Source organism: Zeus faber (assembly GCF_960531495.2).
Source record: "Zeus faber genome assembly, chromosome: 11".
In the NCBI taxonomy this organism is placed as follows: domain Eukaryota; kingdom Metazoa; phylum Chordata; class Actinopteri; order Zeiformes; family Zeidae; genus Zeus; species Zeus faber.
In genome coordinates, this window is record NC_137205.1 from 3,762,566 (window position 1) to 3,790,038 (window position 27,473).

At 45.6% G+C, this 27,473-nt stretch overlaps 2 protein-coding genes across 5 annotated transcripts in view; one reads left to right on the forward strand and one right to left on the reverse strand.

Annotated features, from left to right (window-relative positions):
• The first annotated feature begins 1,138 nt into the window (after positions 1-1,138).
• The window catches only part of arhgdig (Rho GDP dissociation inhibitor (GDI) gamma), a 53,604-nt gene continuing 27,269 nt past the window's right edge, over positions 1,139-27,473 (forward strand). For all 4 annotated transcript variants that reach the window (XM_080009613.1, XM_080009612.1, XM_080009615.1 and 1 more), the window contains exons 1-3: positions 1,139-1,375; positions 15,595-15,768; positions 17,045-17,128. In XM_080009613.1, coding sequence (XP_079865739.1) covers positions 1,303-1,375; positions 15,595-15,768; positions 17,045-17,128 — 331 coding nt within the window. In that variant the 5' untranslated portion in view covers positions 1,139-1,302. The remainder of the gene's footprint in view (positions 1,376-15,594; positions 15,769-17,044; positions 17,129-27,473) is intronic.
• The window catches only part of eci1 (enoyl-CoA delta isomerase 1), a 50,802-nt gene continuing 45,647 nt past the window's right edge, over positions 22,319-27,473 (reverse strand). The window contains exon 8 of the transcript XR_013844400.1: positions 22,319-22,466. The gene's annotated coding sequence lies outside the window, so the exon portion shown is untranslated. The remainder of the gene's footprint in view (positions 22,467-27,473) is intronic.

Sequence of the window (27,473 nt, forward strand, 5' to 3'; positions counted from 1 at the left end):
TGACAATGACCACCAAAAATAAAAAATGCCATTCAGACCTAGACTTTGTGGATGACTTGGCTCTTCACAGAACAAGATAACTACCTTAAATGTCATCACAGCTAGGCCTTAATCTGCACAGAAACAAAACCAAGATCTAGTACATACTGTGTATCACCCTCAAAGAGGTTATTGTTACTGGAGGATGCCTACTTCAAAGTACTTGTACTGAACCCTTCTGTACAGGATTAAGGACTCACTACATATGTTTTTCAAAAAAATAATGATTATTTCAGCAAAAAAGCAACAAAAGGGGGGGGGGGGGGCGGCGGCGTAATGGAAGGACATTGCTGACGGGTTGTACTCAGCGAAGGAGGCGAAGGATTGGGGGGGTCTGTCTATCTGTGTGTGTGTGTGTGTGGGGGTAGATTATAGAGGGAAAAATAAGATAAATAGGGAACAGGCGATGGACGGCGGAAGAGAAGAGACACGTGGGGGGGAGAGGGGTTTGGTGGAGGATGAGCTCATTGCAGTCTCTCCGCGGATGACACAGAGAGAGCGGGGCAGGGGTAAAAAAAACCAAGCCCCTGTAGAATAAATGGTTTGTGCTCGTGTTTCCCAGCCTCTCTTTGGCTCTCCCTCTCTGTCTGTCTGTCTCTCCCTCTCTGTCTGTCTCTCCCTCCCTCTCTGTCTCCCTCTCTGTCTGTCTCTCCCTCCCTCTCTCTCTCCCTCTCTGTCTGTCTCTCCCTCCCTCTCTGTCTCCCTCTCTGTCTGTCTCTCCCTCCCTCTCTGTCTCCCTCTCTGTCTGTCTCTCCCTCCCTCTCTCTCTCCCTCTCTGTCTGTCTCTCCCTCCCTCTCTGTCTGTCTCTCCCTCCCTCTCTCTCTCCCTCTCTGTCTGTCTCTCCCTCCCTCTCTCTCTCCCTATCCACTCTCGTCTCTCACACTCTCACATGCGCCACGCTACACAAGCGCCGCCACCACTACCGCCGCCTCATCCACTCCCTCACTTACAACCACACCCAAGGAAACCCCCACACTCTGCCTCCTCCTCTTTCTCTCCTTCTGTCACTCCTCTTGTTTCCCCTCTCTTCGCTCTTCCTTCCGGCGGCGGTGTCTTTCTCGGCTGCTGCTGAGCGGAGATGCCGGTTTGACCCTGGTTTCTATCCTCAAAAGACATTTTTTTCTGATTGTCCGCACTTCGACCACGTACTTGCGCCGGTAGTTTGCTGCTACCTGTGGAAGGTTCTCCGCTGTTCTCCGGCTGAGTGTAGCCGCTCCACCACCCCCATCACACCACCCCACCCCACCCCCGAGCGAGACGCCATGCTAGGCTTGGACGTCTGTGAGTTTGGGGGCCAGGTACTGGAGCTGCTTTGGCTGACCATGTGCTACAAAGGTGAGACGCCAGATGCAGGACCTATGTGTGCATGTGCCTGGTGAGGGCTTTGCTATTCGCTGATCATCATGCGGACGATGGAGTGTTTGGGTAATTTAGGTCTAGTCTACGTCACTAGTCTAGGAACCTAGCGTAAAAACCCAGTTTCCGGGTACACGTGTGTGAATATGTGTGCGTGTGCGCGCTCGCTCCATACATTTTGGTCTGGCTGGGTGTGGACATTTTTGTCCAACATGAAACACGGCCAAGACAAGCCAAAGCTGGAAAAATCAATAGCCTATGATCACACCTTATATATCCCTGCATGTGTGTGAGAGTGTGAGTGTGATTGTGTGTGGAGGCATTTGAGGTGTGTACCAAGGTCTTAGTCAAGTCAAACCATACAGTATATTGCATTGTGCATCTCATATATCTGGGAGGGTATATGCACATGCAGGCTTTTCAAAAACAAATATGACACCAAAACTGTCAATTGTTGAAATACAGTTTCTCAGGTGTATGTGTGTGTGTATATGTAGGTTTATGTTTTCCCATATTTACACTGTAGTGTGTGTGTGTGTGTGTGTGTGTGTGTGTGTGTGTGTAACACACTGCAGTAGTACTTAGCTGTTCCAGATGGTGGAACAGCCCTGGGGTTCTCCTTCACAGAGGTGTGTGTGTGTGTGTGTGTGTGTGTGTGTGTGTGTGTGTGTGTGTGTGTGTGTGTGTGTGTGTGTGTGTGTGTGTGTGTGTGTGTGTGTGTGTGTGTGTGTGTGTGTGTGTGTGTGAGAGGGAAAGAGCAAGAGAAAGACTGAGTGTTGAAGAATGTCACTGTACATGATCATATATTTTGGGTTAATCAGTGCAATTGAGGTTCATGATATGATATGCAGTATGATATAACACCAAAACTCTAATATTCCAGAGCTCATATATTCATAAAAATCATTCATTTAGAGAGACGATGACATACTATTACATAGTACACTAGCTATACTTTACTTTCAGCTGTACAAGTGCTTCTCCTTGTTAACTTCTGTTTATAGATGTGTACTGTACACACAAATAAAATATATGTACACAGTTTGCTTATCTTTCTTGACTTGAGACTCTCTCTTTCCCCCTGAGGATCAGTACAGTGTTATCTTATCTTGTGACAAGATAATAGATGATTAGACGATAGGATAATACAGAGAGCTGAACCTGCAACTAGGCAGCTAGAGTTTGCACATGAAAGACACAACTCACAATACTCTCACAGGTCCTTGAGTAAAACAAAGCCTTTGGAACTAACTCCGATCCCCCAAAAAATAAAAATGCTATAAAAATGCTGTTTTTTGGGGGTTTTTTTTTGTCGTTTTTTCTTTCCATTTCTTCTTTCCATTTCTTTATTTCCCTGTGGGTTTTTAAGGCCACCTTATACTTCTGATAATTTATACTGTTACACACATATCTTCTCTATTCCTCCCTTTGCCCATCCCTCCGTCCATCCGTCACAGTCTCCAGTGGATGATGAATGCGGTTCTACGGGCGAGCAGACACTCAAGACCCAGTCAATCAGTTTGGCAACCTCCACTCCAGATGTGTGTGTGTGTGTGTGTGTGTGTGTGTGTGTGTGTGTGTGTGTGTGTGTGTGTGTGTGTGTGTGTGTGTGTGTGTGTGTGTGTGTGTGTGTGTGTGTGTGTGTGTGTGTGTGTGTGTGTGTGAACGCTAGTTCCCCTTCACACACCCTCCACTGCTTCCCCTTATTCGTTTCTTCCACTTTGTTCGCCATTCCTTTCCTCTTCCACTTCTCTGCTGTGCTTCAGTTATCTCTGCCATCAGCAGAACTGCTGTCTCCCTAATGTAGTTAGTAACCGTGTGTGTGGGTGTGTGGAAAGGAAGGCATCACTAAAGAGAGGTGATTAAAGGGCCCATATTTTACTCTTCATTAGAAATTAAAACTATTCCCTGTACTTTTAACAAAGGTTTAAATATATAATAAGATATGAACAGGCAGTCATGGGTTTCATAATGAACCACCGTTCACATTTGGCCACTGTATCGGAAGGTTGAGCTGAGCTCAGAGAAAGTTCCTCTCCTCCCAAGTATAGAAGAACATGGCTTCTGCTCAAATAAAACTCTGGTTATTGACTTTGGGGGTGGTGTTGGGGGGCAGGGGTACTGGCGATCCTGTGTGATCCTGAACTTAAGGCCTCCACGTCACCTGATTATTAAATAAGGAAACTGGCAAACAGTTTCCTTAGCAGCCCCCCCCCCCCCCCCCCTTGAAAATCAATGACATTAAAAATTATAATTCCACAGGGAATTTTCTTAAATTGTGCAATATTCTGCAACCAATAACAAAACATGAATTCACATTTTTTGAAAACAAAAAATTAAAATCTTTACAGAGTCTTAACAAATGCATTTATTAAATTTATTCAGTTTAAATGAATCTATAAAATTAATGGACGAAATAAAACACTTTTAAAAATGAAAGTCAAAGTTGCAAAATACAATCAATTCATTAGTGCAAAATTGCTACAGCCAAGACAGGGCCAAATTTTGGTTTTGATTGAGGGTGCAACCAACAACCACTCCATTTTCATAATGCCTGAACATAGACTTTATAAAAAATTTGATGTATCATCTGTGATGTTACCCAGAATTTGAAGTCTCTAGTTTGGGTTTATGTTCACCGTCATCTCAGCAGGATGGAGCCAGAGCTTTGTATATTTGAGCAGCAAGGTGGGGTCTTGGTGTGCTGAAGTGGCGAGTGAAAACACCAGACAGTTAGAGGAATGACAAAACACAGCAACGATGCTTAGACATGAACAATATACCTGTCAATGAAGGCATCTACAGCATGGCGCAACATATGTGGACACTGGAAGACCACGCACACATCTCCTTGTTGAACATTTCATTTTCAAACCTTGGGCATTAATATGGAGTTGGTCCCTCTTTGCTGCTATAACAGCCTCCACTCTTTTGGGAAGGCTTTTCAATGGATTTTGGATCATGGCTGCAGGGATTTTCTTGTTCCCATTCAAACACAAGAGCATCAGTGAGGTTAGGCACCTATGTTGGGCGTAGGGGTCTGGCTTGCAGTAGGCGTTCCAATTCATCCCAAAGGTGTTTAATGGGATTCATGTTTAGGCTCTGTCAGGTTCTTCCACACTAGAGTCAGTAAACCATTTTGTTATGCATCTCTTTGTGCACAGGGGCATTGTCATGGTGAAACAGAAAATGGCCCTCCCAAAACTGTCCCGCAGAGTTGGAAGTGCACAATTCTCTAGAATGTCATTGTATGCTGTAGCATTAAGATTCACCTTCACTGGAATTAGGGGGCCAAGCGCAAACTGTGAAAAACAGCCCCAGGACATTATTCCTCCACTGCCAAACATTACAGTTGGCACTGTGCATTCAGGCAGGTAGCGTTCTGTTGGCTTCTGCCAAACCCAGATTCGTCCATTAAACTGCCAGATGATGAAGGGTGATTCATCACTCCAAAGAATGCATTTCCACTGCTGAGTCCAATGGTGGCGTGAGTTCTACCACTCCAGCCGACACTTGGCATTGTGCATGGTGAGCTTAGGTTTGTGTGCAGCTGCTCGCCATAGTAACCCAGTTCAGGAAGCTCACGACAAACAGTTATTGTACGGACGTTGTTTCCAGAGGCAGTTAGGAACTCGGTAGTGAGTGTTGTAACTGAGGAAAGGTGATTTTTACGCACAAAACATGTCACCACTCAGCTCTGTGAGCTTGTGTGGCCGCTTCATGGTTGAGCTGTTGTTGCTTCAAGACATTTTCACTTGATGGAGATGGAGAGGTCTGGTCAGGTCTGTAGCCTGACCTGGAGGTCCTCCTCAGCATCCTTAGAGCCCACTGTAGCAGTTTCGCTTACCACACACCACCCAAGTGGTGTGTTGAGGGACCTCTGGCACAGAGACACAGAAGACGGGGTTGTAGACACCAGTTTATTGTAGAGAGTGGGCCAGTTGGAATAAGCCCAGGAGCAGATGGACATGTGTCATGACACATGCTCCTCTCCTGCGTGTTTGGGGATGAGGGTTTTGCCTGTTGCTCGTTAGACCAACCAACAAGCAACAGGTATGCAGCCGCTCTGATCCCAATTACCTAGATCCAAGTCAGGTGTGGCTGCTCAAACCACATCATCCTCACATCACACACACCTTAACTGTCCTGCTGATGGCAGACTGCTGCCTGACCACAGGCTTGTACACAGGTACACAGTGTATCGGGTTGTGATCTGATCCATTGCGGGGGAGCAGGGCGTTGGAGCCTCCTTAAATTTGGCATACATCAGGTCCAGAATCCTGTACTCTCTTGTCTTACAGGTCGCATATTTGGTGAGGGTTGTCAGAGTTTTGGAGAGGGGGACATGATTGTAATTTCCTGTTGTTCACCACGAGAGCACCGAGGTGCTGCATCTTTAGTCCCACAATGTTAGGATGGATCACAGTTGGATGTAAACGACACAAAAATGCCTTGCAAAAACCTCAGAGGTAGATAGTTAGGTCTTAAAAGGAACAGCCAACAGGTCATTGGCTTGAGTACAAATGTGCAACGTCACAGTGACATGGCCAGGATTACATAATTTGGAGTTACCAAAGACGGCTAGACCGTAATCCTTCTTCTTAATGCTCTGTTTCTCCTGGCTCGCTATAGCTTGACAGAAGAAACTGCAATGTATTATATTTCCATTTACATTAACTTTTTCGGCATTGTAAAAGCTGCCACTGGTCCTGTGATGCGCTGCAATGCTTCTCTATTATCTGAAAAGTAAAAACTAAAACGGGAAATCAACACTGGGGGAATCCTTACCATATGCCTGAACCACCTCAAATTTTTCCTCTTAATACTCAGGATCAACTTGGGTTGGAATGAAGATTGACGGATTGAAGATTGACCACAACGGTCCGATACAGTGCCTGCATTACTGCAGATGGATGCTGCACCTATCCATCCGTCGATATCACACTCTCTTTTACCCTCACTCATGAATACTACTTCTTCTTTCGTGTATCATCCTCAGATGTCCAACTCAGTGTCTTGCAGCCACGCCCTCATCTCTGGTCCCACTTGGAAGAGGCTGATCTCTGACGGTGGTTTGAACAGAGGATAGGTGGTGGTTATGTGTTCGGCAGTCTGCTCTGGCTCGCCACATTCACATGCTGCGCTGTCTGCCAAGCCCCATTTCTTCAAAGATGACTTGAAGCGGCTGACTCCGGTTCGCAGGCCGTTCAGCAGGTTCCAATGCCGGCATGGTAGATGTTCTCCTTCAACACCATCTCCCGGGTCCTGAATGCATATGTGATGGCCCAGCTGAGTTCCACCCCTGCTTCCAGGTTGCCACAAGCCATGCACTAGTCGACAAGTCCTCCGGAATGGAGCGGAACATCTGTTGGACTTGAGTCTGTTTTGGGGCGCTGATTTAACGGTTGTGTCATGCAGGATATGCCAGCTGTGTGTCTGGGCTTTTCTGGCAAGGTTGATGGTAGCAGCCTCTCGTCGAAGTCTGGCCAGGGCATTCCTGAAAGGACTGGCAGGTAGGACACAGGAGTGGGCTTCAGGCAGCCGGTTATTGTCCGGAAACAGTTGTTGATCACGGTGTAAACCTTTTTGACATGTGGGCTCCTACCTCCACCAGGCTGGGGCACACTATTCAGCTACAGCGAAGACCAGGGCTTGTGTAGAAATCCGGAGTGTCTTGGCCGAGGCCCCCAAGCTTGTACCAGCAAGACTTTGGATAAGCGAGGCCCTTGATGTCACCTTGGCCCTCACATCTTCTAGGTGTTGCTTGAAGGTAAGTGTCCTATCCAGGTGTATGCCGAGGTACTTTGGGGCTTGCTGGAACTCCAGACGCTTGTTATCCCCAAACACATCCAGTTCCTTCTTTGCTTCCCTGTTGTTAAGGTGGAATGCTGCGGACACCGTCTTCCCAGTACTGAGCTGCAGGTGCCACCTGTGGAGGTAGGTAGCCAAGATGTCCATTTCCTGGTTGAGGCCCTCTCAATCGCTTTCCATGTCGGTTGACGCAGCATAATGGCCAGCTCATCTGCGTAATCATATTTCCTAGATGTTGTATCTGGAAGGTCATGGATGTAGATGTTGAAAAGCATCGGTGAGAGGACAGAACCCTGGGGAACCCCGTTTCTCAGTCTTCTGAGCCTACTTCTCATTGTTGGTCTGTAGGATGAAGCTGCGGTTCGACTGCATCTTCATGATGGAAGTTCACCATATGCCTATCTGGGATTTTCCTCAGTAGCTTCAGATGGAGTCCGCGGTGCCAGACGGTGTCATATGCGGCTGTCAGGTCCAGTAGCACCAGCCCTGCTTTCTCATTAGCCTGAAAGCTGTCTTCGATGTCTTGCGTGAGCAGTGTTACCTAGTCCACCGTTGACCTGCCCTGGCGGAAACCGGCCTGTTTCCTGGGAAGTTGTAGGTCCACCACTGGGTCAATGCGGCTGTGGATCACCCTCTCAAGAATCTTAAATGGAACACAGAGCAGCGAGATGGGTCTGTAGGACTTGGGGTCTTCCGACGGTTTGTTTGGCTTCAGCAGGGCTATGACTGAAGCACAACACCAGGTCTTGGGGAGCTTGGATCTCCGGAAGCAGGACGAGAGGAAGGCGCAGAGCCAAGCAGATGTTGTCGCACTCTGGTGGATCACAAATTCCGGGTGGATGTTATCACGGCCTGGTGCCTTGGCTTGCTTTAGTTTGCTGATGGCTGCACTGAGTTCGGCTGTGGTAAAGTCTCCTGATAGGTTGGCATCGGCACTGGCAGAAGAGAAGGTAGAAATCTTGCGCGATGTCAGGAGGGTGAAATTCTTGTCTGCTCCAGGGAAACGGCCATTCTTGAGAAGCAGGGATGCGATGGCATCTGCTGTCACCGGGCATGTGGGGGTGATGCTTTTCTGCCAGTCAGCTGGTTGATGGTCAGCCATGCCTTGCAGCTGGAGTGGGTGAAGTCGATTGACTCAACAACTTCAGTCCATCTAGCCTTACGGGTCGCATCCAGCTTTTGGAGTAGTGCCGTTGCAGTCGCAACCACATCTTCCTTTGAGCTAGCCTGCTGGTGGTCTTGCAGGAGCTGGATGCATTCTTCATCCCAGCCCGGGATATAGCTCTCATTGTAGCCTCGTGGGATGGATTTCTTTGCTGCCCCTAGGAGGACTTTGCAGTAGGCAGCATACGCAGCGTCCACATCGGCAGAATCTGGGTCCGGGAGACAGGCTGATCTTCTTTCTGTCTCAGCTGTGTATGACTGCCATTTGGCCATCCTGAAGTTCCATCTCCTGATGGGCTTACCTGGTACTGGCTGCACCAGGGAGGGAGCCTGGATGATGGACGGTCGGTGGTGTGATCGGGGAAACCTATCGAGGATGTGTCTCTCTGGTGTGGGGTCAGCGCTGCAGCTCAAGGCGAAGGCCAGGTCCGGGTTGGTATGGGTGTTCCATCGGGAAGAGTAGAAGCTTGGGTGCTGTTTTGCATTGTACAGGAGCAGAGCGTTGGCGCCGGAGGCCCATTCACACAACGTCTCTCTATCTGCAGATGTATCGCTGTATCCCCAGTCGGTATGCTGGCAGTTGAAGTCCTCTGTGATGGCGGGTGCTGGGACCAGCGGGAGGGCCAACATGAGCACCGTTGATGGTGGGGACTTATACACGTTGACCACTGATGTGTCCTGGATTTTAGTGACCAGCCACTCAACACTGGAGCCAGGTGGGGACTGGCTACTGTCTGTCCAGTTGAGGTCATCCCTCACAAAGGTTGCCAGGCCATGCTGTCTACTGTAGATGGACCCAGCGAGATGGAACCCGGGCAGTCTGAGCTTGTCCTCTTCAGTGCAGTGGGTCTCCGGAAGAAGGACAGCTGCTACTACATTAGTTTTGGCCAGATGGTGTATGACCTCCAATTTGGCGGTGGTAAGGCCCTCGACATTGAGTTGAAGCACTGGAATTCCTTGGCGCTCGATGGTTGGGATGGCCGCCTGCCCTGACATGGACCTGCGTCCCCCCGGCCTCTTGCACCTTGGTCTTCCAGCTGGGTGATTGGGTGGCGACATTTTTTCACAAGCTGGTCTTGCACCATATCTTGTTACTTACACGGGAGGCCACGTGGAGGAATACTACTGAAATACCCAAACTCCTCCACTTCGGTCAGCTGCTCTCTCCTCACCCAGACGTGACAAGCCAGCAACCACGGACTCCAATTTGGAGGTGCTGACCCTCATTACCACCATGTCATACTCTGATGCAAACCGGTCAAGTGCATGCTGGAGATCACAGACTGAGGTAAAGAGGTCGACATCATTTGCGAAAGTTCGGGTGTGGGACGAGTTCAGAGAGGCCATTAAGAAGGCCTCTTCGAAGAGAGGGGAAAGAAGGACACAGCCTAGGCTGTTCACTTAGGGTGGGTGAGTGCTGACTTTGTCTGAGAATATAAGTTTCAAAGATATCATTTACGTTCAAATAAATTGTAAACATACATTTTTTGTTTGGAAAAATGGAACTCTTTAAACTGTAGTTTGAAGAAAATTACTTATTGCACAAGTTGAATTTGCGGCTGCTGTAAATAAGGTCACACACATAGTTTTGGTTTTAGCAATGTCTTTTGACATTTTTAGCAGTGTCTCTGTGCATTTAAATTGGGAGAAGCTGGTTTAGATAGATAGATACATACTTTATTCATGCCCTTGGAGAAAGTCAGGTGTCCAGTAGCTCACACAATGTAGATTAGAGACAATAGACAACAAAATTCAGCATTATTGCACAGAGTCCAGTGATTCAATAATTGAGAGAGAGGGAGAGAGAGAGAGCTACTGGCTATTAGCAATTGGCAACGTGTGGGGTGGGGACAAAGGATCTCCTGGACTGTTCGGTCCTGCAGTGCAGCGAGATGAGCTGCCCGCTCTAGCTGCTTCTCTGGCCTACCAGAATATTGTGGAGGGGATGATCGTTATTGTCCAGGATGGCCTGTATCTTACTCATTGTGCATCTCTCCACCACAGTCCCCAGTGAGTCCAACCACTGGCGAAGCGCTGAGCCAGCCTTTTTCACCAGCTTATCTAGCCACCCCATGTCCTTGTTTTTCATGCAGCCTCCCCAGCAGAACATAGCATAAAAGAGGACACTTGCTACCACTGACTGGTAAAACATCTGCAGCATTTTCCTGCAGATGTAAAAGCATTTGAGCCTCCTTCGGAAAAAGAGCCGGCTCTGCCCTTTTCGGGAAAGGGCATCTGTGTTAAGGACTAGTCTCGCTTGTTATCCAGATGCCCACCTAGAAATTTGTATTGTAGGTCTGCACCACCTCAATGTTCCCCCGCAGATACTAACTGGCTGAAGAGGGAACTTAGACCTGTGAGAATCCACCATAATCTCCTTGGTCTTGGAGTTCGCTCCAGTGGCTAAAGGCCTTTGTCAGACCGCTGTACCCCCCTTCCTGTCAATTCCTGATACATGCCACAATAGCAGTATGTGCAGTATGTTCAGTATCATCAGAGTTTCAGAAGCTATAATTGACTGCTTAATCTCTTATGCTATCTATACTATCTCTCTGACAGGAATAACTGCATCCATCTTTTGCATTGCAGTTGCTGTCTTTTATCTTTCCAACAGTGAAATCATTACTTACAGTCTCAATCAGTAACACTGGACAATCAGTGGCAAGTATCAACAATTAAAGGTTACAATAGAAACTACACCAACATTCATTGCTTCTTTTCCACATGGCTTAGTAGCCTTGTAGCAGAGGGGTCTTGGTACAGCGGCTTTGGTCTGCCATCACATCGTGGTCAATTTGCACTACGAGTGCACAACGAGTTATTGTACCTGAAGCATTGTTCATCAAACCACAACAGATAACATTTGGACATACTGTATCTTGTGTTTGTCAACACCAGCCTTGCTGACAGTGAAGAACTGCTGGTACGGGGTGAAAATGTGCCAGAAATGTAGTTGAAATTAGTTAAAATATTTATCCACATCGAAACACCTTGTTGGGTCCAATATTAGCTTGTACATTTCTAGGGGCACCAAGCTCGCACCTTTAAAATATAAATACAAATTGATAGTTACTAGTGGTAACTAGTCAGTGGTTGCTAGTTCATAGGGAAGGAATATTGGTCCTTGTGCCCTCCCTTGTCATAAAGGGAAACTGGTTTGAACTATGAACTACTTACGGCACTGGTCGAAAACATGTGTGCGGGGAGGTGCTTGGATACATAGGCTTATGGGGCCGAGCTTGGCATTGTTTGATATGTGAAGATAAATCATTTATGAAGGTATAGCGTCTCCAGGTTTTTGGGGTTTGTGTATCCAGAGGAAATCTGTCAGCTCTCTCTTTCTCTGAGCCTATTTTCCATAAGGGGAGGGCAGCTGTGCTCTGCTCTCTCACACACATGCTCACTGATACTTGGGTAGTGATGAAAGGCTATGCTGTTTTTGGATACTCTGCTATTGAAGAGTCACTCAGTAAAAATATTTTACGACTCTTTGGTATAATGCACGGCGGGTGAGCGAGGGAGGACTTCCGGTCAATGATGATGAGAAGAGTTGGATCTGTGGGGTGCATACCGGGAACACCCCACAAGAGCTGCCAATTTGGAATTGCTCTGACCCAGTCGTCTAGCCATCACAATTTGGACCTTGTCAAATTCGCTCAGATCCTGACGCTTGACAATTCTTGCTGCTTACAACTTCAAGACCTGACTGTTCACTTGCTGCCTAATATATCTCACCCCTTGATAGGTGCCATTGGAATGAGATGAGCAATGTTATTCACTTCACCTGTCAGAGGTTTTAATGTTGCTGCTGATCGGTGTACAGTATATCACCGGTCAGCTCGACGAAAGTCATATCTCTATACAGACACACAAGAAACTGGTTTGTAAAAACAGGCATTCTCTGTCTAGGATGTGGATTGTATTAAATGGAACCTATTAGGAAAAACTTTTTCAGTGCTTGTGTACATACGTTTGGGTCTCTGATGGGCCTACTAACACACAAACTATCAAATAAGACAACTCGGTCAGTTTTTTGTGAGCTGTCTATTTCAGAAAACGAGGTGAAACAAGCTGTTCAGATTTGCAGCCCTGATCTACATAATTCAGGGCTTCAGTAGAATTAGAGCCACTCTCCATCTGAGAGTAATTCCACCCATGGCAGGAGCGCAACTGGACCACCTAGCATCGAAGCTAAGAGCTATGCATGGGAACTTCTCTGTTGGCTGCAGAGGGCAGGAACATTTTTTAAAAGAAAGAGGAATTAATACCTGTGCGTAAAGAAACTGCAGATGATGGAAATTTAAGTATTTAAAAATGAGTAGTAGTATCGATAATAATTGTAAGGATACTCATCTCAAAGTTTGTGTGGAAGTATGCATGAAAGAATGGTGAAGGGGAGTGGGATATAATTATCTGACCATTTTTGCATCTCTGTCTGGGTCACGGAGGCACCAAAGTAACCTAGACGTCCTTTACCCCAGTAACTTCCTCCAGCGATTCCCTGGCTTTCATTACGAGGCACTATCATGCCGGCTGAAAGATATAATTTATCGAGCGGCTCCTGGGTCGACCTCACTGTTCCAGGTACACCTCCAAAGGGTGCCTGAACCACCTCAATTAGCACACCACAGCAGCCCTTTTACCCCATACTCCCATGCCACCTCCCAGACAACCCCTTAGGGCACACAGTCACAAGCTCTTGCCAAGTCCACAAAACACATGTAGACTGGTCTGGTCAATTCTCATGACCCCTCAAGTATCCATGATAGTGGAAAGACAGGTCCATAGTTCCACGGTCGGGACAGAATCTGTATTGTGCCTAACTATCAGCTGGATCCTTCTATGGAGGGCATATAACTCGGTTTGAGGAGTTCGTCAAAGTGTGGCCTTTGAAATCATAGAACTTCCACCATTTACCATTAACTTTGACAACAAAATTGTTTGTACCACACTATAGACAACGTCAAAATCTCATGTTGATATCCAGTACTTCCCGATCCCGATCTTTTCATCACAGAAAAACAGCCCCACCCTAGTAGAAGATTGACTACTTTCATTACTAAACAAGGACACTTTGATTTTCATTGGGGAAAAAATAAAAATGTACTAGCCAAACCATTGGCTACAGTGTGGTCTTCAGCCCTGCTTGAAAGAGGGAACCTCAGTAATGGTGATGTCATCGCAGAGAGAGTTGAAAGGGTTGCCATGGCGATAGCCGCCTGTATTTTGCCCCGGGTGGGTGGGGTGCTGCTGTAAATAAGATTAACATGTACACACAAAAATGCGTAGATGCGTGTATATATACACACACACACACACACACACACTCACAGATTAGTTTTCTTTTCGATGTGCAGCCATTCTCTCATATGCCATTGCTCACACACACACACACACACACACTAATGCACACATATGTCCATGCACAAACATCTGAGACACTGTAGATTTCCACTGTGTGATTTTTCTCCGATGCATTCAATCAGAAGTCCTTATCTCCTTCCATCATTGTCGTGTGTGTGTGTGTGTGTGTGTGTGTGTGTGTGTGTGTGTGTGTGCAAGAGAGCATGCTAGAGTATCAATATCATAAATGTAGGAATCAAAGGTGTTTTTAACCCTATCTACTGCACTGTGTGTGCGTGCTGTGTTGAACCCCTTGTGTATGACCGTATGTATATGACATATATGTATGTGAAAAATAATCTCTTGAACTTGAACCCTACGCTAGTATTCCTAATTAGCTCATTCGATATTGCCTGAGCGTTCACAGAATCTGTAACACACAACCGTGTGTGTGTGTGTGTGTGTGTGTGTGTGTGTGTGTGTCTTTACAATATCTGTTTCATGCAATTACGTCCTCACAACTCTGAGCTGATGTATACGGAGATGTCTCATTATGAACAGTTAAACACAGCCTGGGTTAATACTAATACACAATAACACTTTGTCTTTGGGCTGCTTCCGTTAGGAGGCACCACAGCGGATCATCTGCCTCCAATGTTCAGTTCCTCACATCATTAGAGTAGGGAGTGGCCATTATGTATCTGGCTGTTCATCAATCGTCAGAGCAAATTTTTGCTAACGTTATTGTAATACTACATGCTCATTGGGGTGGATTGGCGTTCATGCTTTGATTAACTAAAAAGTCAGCTGGAAATTATGTGCCGATAGCAAACTTATTTGCCCGTAAATATCGATGCACTAGTACACTTCCTGTCCTGGGTCATCAGTCGTTATGAATTGCTGCTATTCAAATTGTTTTCTACATTTTATCAGAAGGAACAGTATTTGTTGTGTATATGTCTTGTAAGTTGAACCACACTGTATTTAACATGCACTCACAGAAAATCACTTGCATCACGCTGCGTCTTTCATGTAAATTGTGCTTGCATTCTGCATGAAATTAACTAGGATTACTAGGGGTGCGGCTCATTACACAATCAGTGAATAGTAACGTCTTCTAGTCGCATATTTGTGTGTTGAATGATGGACTTTGTGCATCATGGAGATCTCAACAGCTCAGAAAAGCTCAATTCAGTGATGCATCTCTCTGACAGAAAAAAAAACAAAACAAGTTGAGTTTGGCAGAAAAAAAACTCTGAAACTCCGGATTATTAAAAAAGAAAAAGCAGGACATACATAAAAGACAAACACAAACAAAAAAAAATATTAGTCACTAGAACTGTTTGTGAACCTCCACAGGAGAGGGGACAGAGCAGACAGGTCTAGAAGGCGCTGACATCAGAGCAGATGAAGGGTGTAATTGCTGCTGCCATTATTATCAGACGATTATTATCATTCCTATGTTAACATTCTTTTAATACACCTGCGCTAACTCCGAGAAACTTCCAATCTGAATAAAGCCTCACAAATTTTTTGAACATTAGTAAAATCCAGTGAAAATGGCAATCAAGCACACTTATGCTGTTTGCTGACCCTTCCTCATATTTCAAAGTATCAACATCAGATGCAACTTAGTCACGAGACAAGGCATTTCAGATAAACCTGAAAAAATAGATTGTGCTTAAGAGAAGCAAATGTATGCAATAATACATTACATTCCATAAATTACATCCAAAGTACCAAACAGACCTCCTAAAACCCAGATTTTAACAAATATTTTCAATGTTTTCTAAGGATTGGGGTTACCTAGTCCTACCTACCTAACCCTAACCCTAACGCTCTTATTAAACTTTTCTTTCGATGATTCTTTGCTGGGAAAGGTCTGATGTCCGACAAGGAGGATAAGCCAGTTGCGTTGGAAGAGGAAGAGACTGAGCTCAACTATACCCCCCCGGCTCATAAGTCTCTGCGGGAGATCCAGGAGCTGGACAAGGATGATGAGAGCCTCAACAAATATAAGGAGACACTGCTGGGCACCTGCCCCTTAGTGTCAGGTACTGTACCATGATCCTCCCTGTCATTCAAAACTGTATGCTTGTGCAGTTATGAGAACTCAGGAATTGTGTGATGTGAGAATTGGGAATGCTTGGTTTGTAGCGAGCAAATCCTTTAAATTAATCAGGATTCTGGAATCACTCCGGCAAAAGAGCCAGAAGAAGAAGAAACAGTCTTTAATTGTCACACGACACTCCACAACACATGCTTTCACACACACACGCACATGCTTGATGGTGGCCGGTGAAATGGATCCTCTGCTTTTGACCCATCCTGGCTTGTCCTTCCTCCGGGGGCACAGCCAGGAGCAGTGGGCAGCGTACGTGGACGCGCCCGGGGACCAGGTGATAAGTGTCCATCGCTGGTCAGACCGTGATGGGTGCATGTTTTTGGTGGGGGTCCTTACTGACGTGAGGTGGAGGAAACCCCATGTGAACACGGGGAGAACATGCAAACTCCAAACAGAAAGGCTCCTGTTTTTGGAGGATAACCCGCCGGAGCACGGTGCCAACAGCGCCCCAGGCGGGAATCAAACCCAGGACCTTCTTGCTGTGAGGCAGCAGTGCAATGCACTGCGCCACCGTGCCACACACGGTGTGGCGTCAGTCGTTTGTTACTCACATACTGCCTCTCTCTTGGGTCTTGAATATCTTGATCTGCAAACAAGAAGAACTGTGAGCTGTGCATGTGTAACTCACTGTGTGAGTCACACTGTGTGAGACACGCACGCACGCGCACACGCGCACCACTGAGCAAGTGCTATTATTGAGGTAGCTGCAACATTGGATACAGTAGCAACACACCTCAGAGGAGAGCTGCTCACCTCAGCAGGTCAGATCCAGCTGTTAGACCATGATAATGGATAGCAGCAGAGGAGCTTTGACTCCTCTGCTCAGGAGTCAGAGATCAGAATCTCAGTCTCAGAATGTAACATAACTGGATCAAATTGAGTGGATTGGAATAGGACCGAATGGAGTAGAGCGGAATCACCTCCTTGCGTCATCTAAAACAATGAGTATTTGACAGACTAAACAAAGAGCAGAGAATACATTTTTGCTGTGGTTCAGATAGATGGATAGATGGATAGATAGATAGATGGATAGATAGATAGATAGATAGATAGATAGATAGATGGACAGATAATAGCTGACAATATGGACTGCGTAAGTTAGTGATTGAATGAGACACAAAACACAAAAAAACTAATGAATGAATAGATGGAGGACCATGCAAACGAATAAAGGAGAAAGAATAATCACCCTTTTTTTCCCCCAGATCCTTCCATCCCCAACATGCAGGTGACCAGACTGACCCTTTTGTGTGACCAGGCACCTGGACCAATCAGTATGGATCTCACAGGTGCAGTATTGATATATATTAATAATATTTTATTTTATGTCAAAATAAGTTTTGTGAAAAGATTTTGAATGTAGACAAAAGACAAAATAATAAATGGTTGCGTAAACTCCAACAATTAATGATAAAACGGCTGCCTTTTTAAATTTCAGTAATCAGCTGAAAGAAGGCAATTTTCTGTTTCTGACATTATGGTGCATTCAAAAACAATATATTTTTTTTAGTAACGTTCAAAACATTCTGAATTTCTAGTAATGTACTGTGTATAGACATAACCGGTGCATGGCCTCACTTCAATAAAAACACATGGTAAATGGTTTGTATTTTTGTATTGATTTTTAATTGATTATTTCAGATCTGTGAAAACTATATTTTATTTGTGAAAGCAAAGAAGAAAAGGTGGATTTCATCATTTTATATACACAGACCAGGTCTCGAAAAAAAAAATTGATTTTTATAAATAGAATATAGATTATAATAAAAAGCCTAAACAGCATTTCAAACCCTATGTGTGAAGTGTTTATTCTATTTGTGAAAACAAGAAAAAGGTGGACTTCACTCTATTTCTTCCACTATTAACGGAATGAAACTAATTAGAATACATATAAATCTGAGACAAAAACACACAGGAACTGTAAGCATCATAATTTTGTATATAAATAGGTTAATGAGGCATTATAAATATGTAATTATAGGCCGGGCTTAAAATGCAAGGGGTCCTTGGGCGGAAAAAGATTGAACACTCCTGTTATAAACTATGAATGTTAGTGTTGTTGTAAATGAATTTTGTTGAATAAGTTGTAAGTTGTAAGTCTGCTAAATAACATAATATACCGTCAAGTAATTAATTCATTGGCTTGACGGACAGCTTTAGAAAGGGACTTGAAAGCATTTGTAGTTCTTTTTTCGACAAAATAAGGATTAAGCAAATCTCAAATGTGGAAAAACACAAAACAGGGCGGGGCTATTGAGAGGATAGAAAGAAAGAAAGAAAGAATGAAAGAACTTCCTTGGTAACAAGTCTCTTTCTAATACAAGCACTCTGTTGTACAGTCCGAATATGGGGGGGGGGGAGAAACCTCCATTTGCCTACTGGGCAGTATTGACATGGTGTCTCCCCTGGGAAAAAGAACAGGCGCAGAGTGTGTGTGCTATGCATGGTAATCGGGTGCCGACGCCCTAGGCTGCAATAACATGATGTCATCCTCTTTCGCAATTCACCATGGAGAGGGAGAGGTGGAGAAGAATTGATGCATGTACGCTTCTGTTTATCGTTACCTGTAGATGACGCGTGGGCTATGGTGTGTCTGCCGTGCAGGACAGTGATTTCTGTGGCTGTATGGAAGTTGCTGTGTGTGTGTGTGTATACTAGCACAGAAGAGTTTGATGCCTTTCGTCAACGTTGATATTTTCTTGTTCCCATAACTTATCCACGCACGCACGCACACACACTTAGGCTCTTAAGACAAATGGGAGAGGTCACCTGGTTGCGAGGCAATACAGATCTTCTACAATCTGATTTCCTCTGATTCGGAGAGAGAGCAAGGGAGTGATAGAGAGAAAGAGAGAGAGGGTGTGGTTGAAGATGGAAGGAACGACTGAGGATGGGATGGAAGTGATGATGACAGAGAAGAAAGTGAAGTTTCTGTGCACATAATGTGGCTTTCTAGCATTCATTTTGACATCTCCTTGTTGACGGGAACCACTGGATAGATGTCCGCGTGGGCAGGCAGCACTGACGCTGTATGAGTATTAGCGTGTGTGTGTGTGTGTGTGTGTGTGTGTGTGTGTGTGTGTGTGTGTGTGTGTGTGTGTGTGTGTGTGTGTGTGTGTGTGTGTGTGTGTGTGTGTGTGTGTGTGTGTGTGCGTGTGTGCGTGTGTGTGTGAGAAACAGGCAGTGAGGGAGAGGAGAGGTGTGAAAGAAGCCGGGGTAACATCGAGGTGCCCCGCACTTGCTACGTGTATGGGCACTTGGCACTCACGCTGGGTGGGGCGTGTGGTTGGCTGCGGTGGGGTGGGCATGGGGTCCTGCCGGCTCGCCTGTGGGGCGGGTGGCTCGGGCGGGGTGTCGGTCTGTCGCCGTGGGGCCGGGATCGAGGCCTGCGGTCCATGCCTTACGCCCCTGGCCCGAGTTCTGTGCCGGCGGCTGGCTCTTTTCCCTGCACCTGGAGGTCAGTTGTATGTGTGCGCCCCTGGGGGGCGGGGTCTCCTCGTGCTCCCTGGGACTGGGTCATGATCCTCGGGGCTGGGCGTGGGGTTGCTCCACGGCCCTCTGGCTTCTCTGGGGGCCTGGGGGTCTTCTGTGGCCGCAGGGCAGGGTACTCGGGGCTTTCATGCAGCCGTAGGGTTTCCACAGGGCTGCGGAGTTCGTGGGGGCCTTGGGGCCCATTCCGCTGCATGGAGGCGCCGCGACAAAATACCGACCTTCTACACCAATACCAATGGGGACAAGTCATATACACTGACCGGTGGACATGACACACACACACACACACACACACACACACACACACACACACACACACACATACAGGCGGTCCCATCACACGCACACACCACCACACCTGCTTCAAGTGCACCCCAACACCCTCCTGGTTGCATTCCTCTCCTTTCCTCCCTCATTTGCTGCCATAATTATGACAGGAAGAGGCCACGTGACCAGTTGTAGTTCCAGTTTTGCTGGACCTAATTCACTATTTTTCAATACATGTTGTCATCCAATGTTCATGTTTTTGTGTAAATGTTATTTGTTTCTATGTTTATTTGTCACACCCGTGGTGATTCTCCCCCTCTTGGAGTAGTGATCAGTTGTTTATAGACCCAAACATGATAAATAGTTCTCCAAAGAGGGGGGTTTGTGGTGGTTTTCCATAACCAAAACTGTGCACTTGTCATTCTACAGGTCATCCACAGGACAGAGTTATTGCAGCAGTTCTTGATGATTTAAGAATTAATAAAGAGTTGCATTGCAGGTTGAGAACTTGAACTCCACCTGCAGACCTACTCTGTCCTGAATGCGATGGCATAGAAATACTGTGTTGCATGCCCAGTATGCTGACAACACAGGTTAAAAAAAACCCCCAAAAACTCCTTTGATATGTGTACCAAATACAGTATGTTAAATATGTGTTTGTAATTATAACTGCAAAAATAATAACTGCAATCATATTGGTAATGCACACCTATTGTTAATGCGATCATCATTTGGATTATTTTCAGTAAGAGTGAAAATGTGGATGGGGCTGAAAGTACTGTCGACTCCTTAAACGTAGTGTTATGCCTAGTATCAATTTAGCTTGGGTTTTTGACTCGCCACATAAACTTTCCAGATCATAAGTCAAATCATAAGGAGCACTCTTGTCTGAAAGGTCTTTAAGAGCAGCAGACTAATCTGGGACTTTTGCGAAAATATCAGGTTGGTTTGATATTATCTTAAGTCTTATGTCTTAGCTCCTACTGTGTGTGCTCGAAACGCCGTCCTTGCTTGACCCTTCCCTGGCACTTCCTTTTGCAAAATCATCTGTGACTGAGAGGCCAAAAACGGATATACACTCTTTCAAATAACGATTGATGTGCAGTCTGTCTGTAACTTCCTGAATCTGTTCCGTGGTAATTCTCCTTTTATCGAATGACGACCACAGATGTTCTGGAGTGATGGAAAAGCAGTCTACGCGAAACCGCTGCGGTGTCCGTAAATCATTTTTCTCTTTTGATGCATACTCAATATAAAAATAACGAACTGTTTCTCTCCTACAGTAATACATGCAGGAGTGAATGTATGTTCACTGTGCATCGTTTTTTTTGGCCATTTCCATAGCACTGTCTGTGTGCTTCAGGAATAATGGTTGTAGCTCAAGGCAATGGTATGGTTAGTTTCGCTGAGCAAGCAGGACTTTATCAGCAACGCCCTGCTTCACATTTACACGGTGAGATTCAAACTGGGGAGCTTTTTTTGCTACTGGTCATTGAGCTTCCTTTACTGGTATTGTCTATGGTGGATTATTTCATGCCACATTTCTTTATAATATACAGTATATAGAAAAAATATTTCCAATAACATACCATTCCAGTAACATAACATATTTGTGACATGCTCATTATGTGTTTATGGGGAATCAGTGGCTGATGGAATCAGATATTAATAACTAAAAGGTTTAGATATTTAGGTTATAAATGGTTCAGTGCAAGTATAGTGATTAAACATTTGCTCTTTTTTGACACTGGTGTATACTGGTCAATACTTCCCTCTGATTGGCTTGGTAAGTTGTACACTCTGATTGGCTTGTTGAATTCTGCTAATATAGTATAATACTGTAATGTAACATAACTATACATTTTTCTAAAATATATGATTCATTACTTAAACGCTACATCTTGCATCTTTATTACGAGTAAAAATAAAACAGATTCTTAGTTGTATTAAATGCATTTCTTTGTTTTGATTTTTACGCATCATGAAGAAAAGAAATAGTAAGGGCAATGTGCTGTGCAATATCAAGTTACTGTCACCCCCTAATATCTGATTATATTGTGCACTTACAAATACTCAATGAAATGAACGAGTAAGTAAGGCTTTATGAAAACGCTAACCTATAAAAATAATATTTCAGGAGCTTCTTAAAACAATCAACAGATTGGACTGATCAAATGAATTGAGGGAGGTTGTTCCACAGTGATGGAGCTAAAACACTAAAAGCATGGTCACCTTTTGATGTAAGATTAGAGCGATTAGATCTGTGGATCTGAGTAACCGGCAGGTGGAGTAACGGTTCAGCAGATCAGAGATATAGATTGGTCTGGCTAGGCCATGCAGGGCTTTGAAAGTGATTAATACAATTTTGAATTTGATTCTGAAGCTAACAGGGAGCCAATGAAGGTAGGCAAGAATCGATCGATATGGAATCTGCGGCTTGTTTTTGTCAGACTGGCAGCAGAATTTTGAACCAGCTGTACTCTAGGTGAGACAGAAAGGCTTGGTTGAGGCAGGAGAAGAGGGGATTAGCTGATAATATGGATCTGATTTTTTAAATATTGTGTAATTGGAAGAATCTTGCCTTACTTTACATGTTTATTAAAGTTAAGGTCCTGGTCAAATATAACGGCACAAACCTTTTTGCGGCTCTAATGTTCAAGGCAAAGTGTCACGACCAGGGCTAGGAGAGACCCAGACGCACAACACGGTTGATGGGAGGCAGACAAAGGATGTTTATTTGCCCACACGGTGGAGCTGGCCGGGGGCACCCGGTCAGGTAGGGATGGACTAGGGCTGGGCATGATGGGATGGGATGATGATGACCAGGAGGAGGGGTCGAGGATCCGGGTGGAGAGACGGGGAACCGGGCTGGATGGAGAAGGACAGACAGCCTTGGTCAATGAGCGGAGACAAGCAGGTAAACCGGGCTGGCTGGAGATGGACGGACAGACTGGGTCGACGAGAGGAGACAAGCAGGTAAGGGGAATACGAAACAAAGAGACATAGACTAGAGACTTGAAACAAGCACTAGGAGCTAGTGACTTGGAACTTGGAATGGAGCCAATAGCTGTACAACTTGGGTAAGCTAGTTGACGGTCTGGCAAAGAATGACTGGGAAGCTGGAGACTAAATACTGTGTGGAGTTATGCAGGTAATTGATCTCAGGTGTGTGCAATTGGCTCAAGGGGGGAGCTGCAGATGAGGCAAGAGTGGCCTCTAGTGGTGCTGGGAGGCCGTGGGCCTAACACAAAGAGACCAATATACTGATCAATCTGACTAACCAAGTGATCTGGGAAAGTCACAATTCTTAATGGCAGCTATGGCAGTCATGAAGGATGGTAACATCATTCAGGTTGTTTGGCGTGGCAAAAACTGCTGTGTCATACACATAACAAGAAATGGTAAGAAATGCTATGGAAATGGCTGAACAGATGACCAAGAGGAACATGTATAGTTCCAGAAATACAAACCGAGATACAAAGCCTATCACTTAGAATTGCTCAGTTGATGGTGTCAAAGGCATTCACGCAGCCCTTAAATTAATATTCACCCTTGTTGACACGCATGATCATTGGTGACTCTTAGCAGTGCAGGCTCGGTACTCGAAATTCATCAAACATTTTGACCTTCTACCAACTCAAGGACTTGCTCAGCAACAACTTTTTCAGGATTTTAGAGAGAAATTTAAGTTTCGAAATGATCCTGTATCTATCTAATTTAGTTGGCTTGAGGGTGGATTTTTTTGAGGACGGGTTGGACATATGCCACAGTGGCGGTCTACCTTCTTTGATATGTCTGGGTAATTAACAGTTGATCACATGCCTCTTTAGAGTGATGTAATTTAAGTTCTGTCATGGAATTGTGTCATCGAGAAAATGAGGCATGGATACAATAAATAGTTATTAATTACAATAAGTATTGTAATTCATTTCCTATTTCATCTGTGATCGTGTGTGTGTGTGTGTGTGTGTGTGTGTGTGTGTGTGTGTGTGTGTGTGTGTGTGTGTGTGTGTGTGTGTGTGTGTGTGTGTGTGTGTGTGTGTGTGTGTGGCAGTGACCTATTTTCTCAGTCAGACAATCTGGGAGTGGGAGGAGGAGGTTGGTAGGGTGAGGTGGGTAGTTACTGTCTCCCTGTTTCAATCTCCTGTGAGAAGAAAAGAAAGAGAGCGGAGAGGAGGATAGGAGCAAGGATGACAGAACGGTAGGAGGTGGTAGTGTTATAGACATACATAGTGTATATACAGAACATGCGGACATGCATACAGACATACATAAATACCTGTACACAGGGGTGTGGCCAGGGATTTTGGGCCCCATGAAAAGATATCACATTGGGCCCAACCCTAATGCTCTAATCATTTATAATTTGTTATGTACGTTTATTTATTATTTATGTTATAATAATTGATTAACAGAGCCCCTTTCAGCAACAGGCCCTTAGAATCATCCACATGCCTGTATGTACATACATACATACATACATACATACATACACACAGACACACACACACACACACACACACACACACACACACACACACACAGTATATATACACACACACACCTATTATGTGTGTGTACACTTTAGGGGCGCAGGATCTCCGTGCGCTCTCCGGGACTAATTTATGGTCCTCAGGGCCATGCGTGGGTGTTGCTCCATGGGCTCCTGGCTTCTTGGGGCTGGGGGTTCTTCTGTGGCTGCAGGGCATGGTGCTCAAAGCTTACCTGTGGTATATACAGGTGGGGGACTCAGGGGTGGTCACAGGGCTTTTTCTGCTGCTTGGGGGCACCATGATATAATTCTGACCTCATACACCAGAGCTAATTGGGGCAAGTGCCGTGCACTCACTGGTGGACAGACAAACACACACACACACACACACACACACACACACACACACACACACACACACACACACACACACACACACACACACACACACACACACACACACAGGCGTCATAGGCACACAAACACCACCAGCACCCGCTTCGAACACACATCCAAACACCCCCCTGTTTACATCCTTCTCCTTTTCTCCCTCCTTTACCGTCGCTATCACAGGAAGAGGCCACATGCCAAATTGCTCTTCCAATTTTGCTGGAATTGATTGATTATGTTTTGTCGATACATGTTGCCGTTTGATGTTTCTATGTTTATGTTTTTCCAGGTACATGTTGTTTGTTTCTATGTTTATTTTTCTCACCCTTGGTGATTCTCCCTCTCTTGGAGAAGTAATGCTAATTAGTTGTTTATCGACTACAACATGTAAGATCGTTCTCCAAAGCGGGGGATTGGTGGCGGTCTGGTATAACAAGAAAGGTGTGCTCTTGTTATGCTAGAGGTCGTCCACAGGACAGAGTAATCGCAAGTGGTTCTTGATTAAAGTACAGTATTGTAATACTGGGTATAAGTTCCTGTTTATCTATAGTTGTTTTGCAATGTTTTATTGAGGGAGGTGTTCACCGTAGTGGCTAATTGGCTGGGAAGTCCTTTCAGGGTGGAAGGAAATAGGAATAGGAAAAAGGAAAAAGTAAATAAAACTGGGCTCAGTTGAGCTATCGAACGCATCATCGTCTCCTCGCCGTTCTTCTCCAATCGTTCAGTTACCCCGCAACTATGGATGTGAGTGGATTCCACCTCCGTCAGTAGAACCGAATGTGAGCGACGTGCGTTCAAGTCAAACTCGGGAAGAAATGGAGATGCATTCGAGTCAAGTTCCAAAAAGGAAAACAGAGGTGCATTCAATTCAGGCAGACCTTCATCAGGGCCAGGTGGAAGAGGGCTCATTTTCTTAAATGGAGCGGAGATAAGTTTGTGTAGCCACAAATGGAAATGAAGAGAGAGATGTTTAGACAGTGGCTGAAGGCAAGTTATACTGAGATGGTTGAACAGCGCAAATGTTCTGCCAAGCAAAAATGTGACTCTGGTTCTTGCCTAGCAAACCTTTCTACAGGACATGGATTAATATTCTACTCTATTCTACTTCCAGATCTAAATAAGGTTGCAACATCCAACAACATAGGCGGCGCCCTGCAACATTCAATCAACTAGTTTGAATGCTAATACTAACTGGGCTAGGATACCACAGCCTGTTTTTGACAGCCCATTGCCTGAGGAAGCTAACTACTAGAAGCAATGGTTTTCTCAGCTGGAGACTACTAGTTTAGCCGCTGACCAAGCTAATAACATGAGCCCTTCAGGGTGGAGCCATACTGCGATGACTCCAGCAACCAGCCCAGCTTTCACAGAGTTGATGTTGACTTAGCGACTAACCATGCTAATTGAATGAGTTCACAAGTGTCGGGACCTTTCATGGATGGGATTTGTAGTGCACAAGAGAGTTACTGCCGCCCCATGGCTCATCAGGTTAGTGGGACCCCCGATGATCCCACTCACTCCAATCACCTGCCCCCTCCAGACTCCACTGCACTGCTGATCACTGCTTTCACACAAGCTATCACCACAGCTATAGCTGGCGCCTCCCCAGTTCCTACCGTGGCAGGTGGCAGGTGATGGTGCCAAAGAGCTGACAGGAGGAGGTGCTTAGTTTGCATCATGGTCCACCAGGAGTAGGGCACTTTGGCGTCAATAAAATGCTAAATAGAGTGCGACAATGGTTCTATTGGAGCACATGTGGGCGGAATGTGGAAGCCGCTTCACAGTCCTGGCCAAGCTACACGCCGATCAGGGAAGGAATTTTGAGGCCCAGCTGTTCAAGGAGATGTGCAAACAACTCAGACCACTGGGTGCATGCCGGCCTTATTAATGCTGGGTAGAGAGCTCTGGACTCCACCTACTGTGGCATATGGGCGGCCTCCAGATACACCCCAAGTACCAGCTGGCCCTGAGTATGCTACCCATCTTAGGGAGAGATTAGACCCGGCCCACAAGTTTGCAAGGAGGCAAGCTGAGACTGCAGGGGCTCATCAAAAGAGAGCTTATGACCAGCACACAAAAGGGACTCACTTCAGTTCAGAAGATTTAGTGTGGGTCTATGCACCTAAACGCACCAAGGGGAAGTCACCTAAACTGCAGATTAATGTTGGGATCCTGTAATGTTGGGATCCTGAAGACAGATCCCTCCCAGGTTGGTTGATGTCGGGAGCTTCCTCAATAAGACGGAGACGGATGCGATGCAGAATGGATCCTTTATTGGCACAATGACAAAGACCAAGAGATGAGCCTAAAGCAAGAGCGACCAAGCGAGAGAGAGAGAGTCTTCTCAGATACACTCCTATATAGTTCCTCCTAGGCAAGTCGAAATAAAGGCTATTTGGATGAGAGATGTCATAAAGAGACATTTTCTATGTTGGGGGCCATTTTAAGTAAAATGCCCTGTCATTTCTATCAGCTGCCATTTTGTGCGCTATACTACATCCAACAGTAAATAAATAGAAATAGAAATAAATAATGTCATTTAAAATGTCAATCTGTGATCCGTGCGGTGTCACTGCAGTCACCAGGCAGTGCCACCCAACCTCACCAATGCCCCTTGGTCTGTTGGGGGTGTGGCCAACCCAGCCATCTCCTCAGGCAGTGTACGAAAAGGTCAGTTACCAAGTAAACGGCTCAGAGCCCGTATAGATGGGACAATACAGACCCCTGGCCTTCTAACCCACGCCACCCCATCACCCGCAGCAGGAGCCCAACAGCACAGACGGGAGCTGGACTCTACTCCCCCTGAAGCAAATGACACCACAGAGTCCGCAATGGTGGTGGGTTGGACACATGTTGGGGATTTCTGCACGGCCCTTGTGGACATAGGTTCGACGGCAACACTAATGAGGGCTGACGTTGTTACAGCAGGGACACAATTGGAGCAGGACCCGGTATACTGGGATTGGACTTCCTGAGGTTTGCTCTCTGCCTGC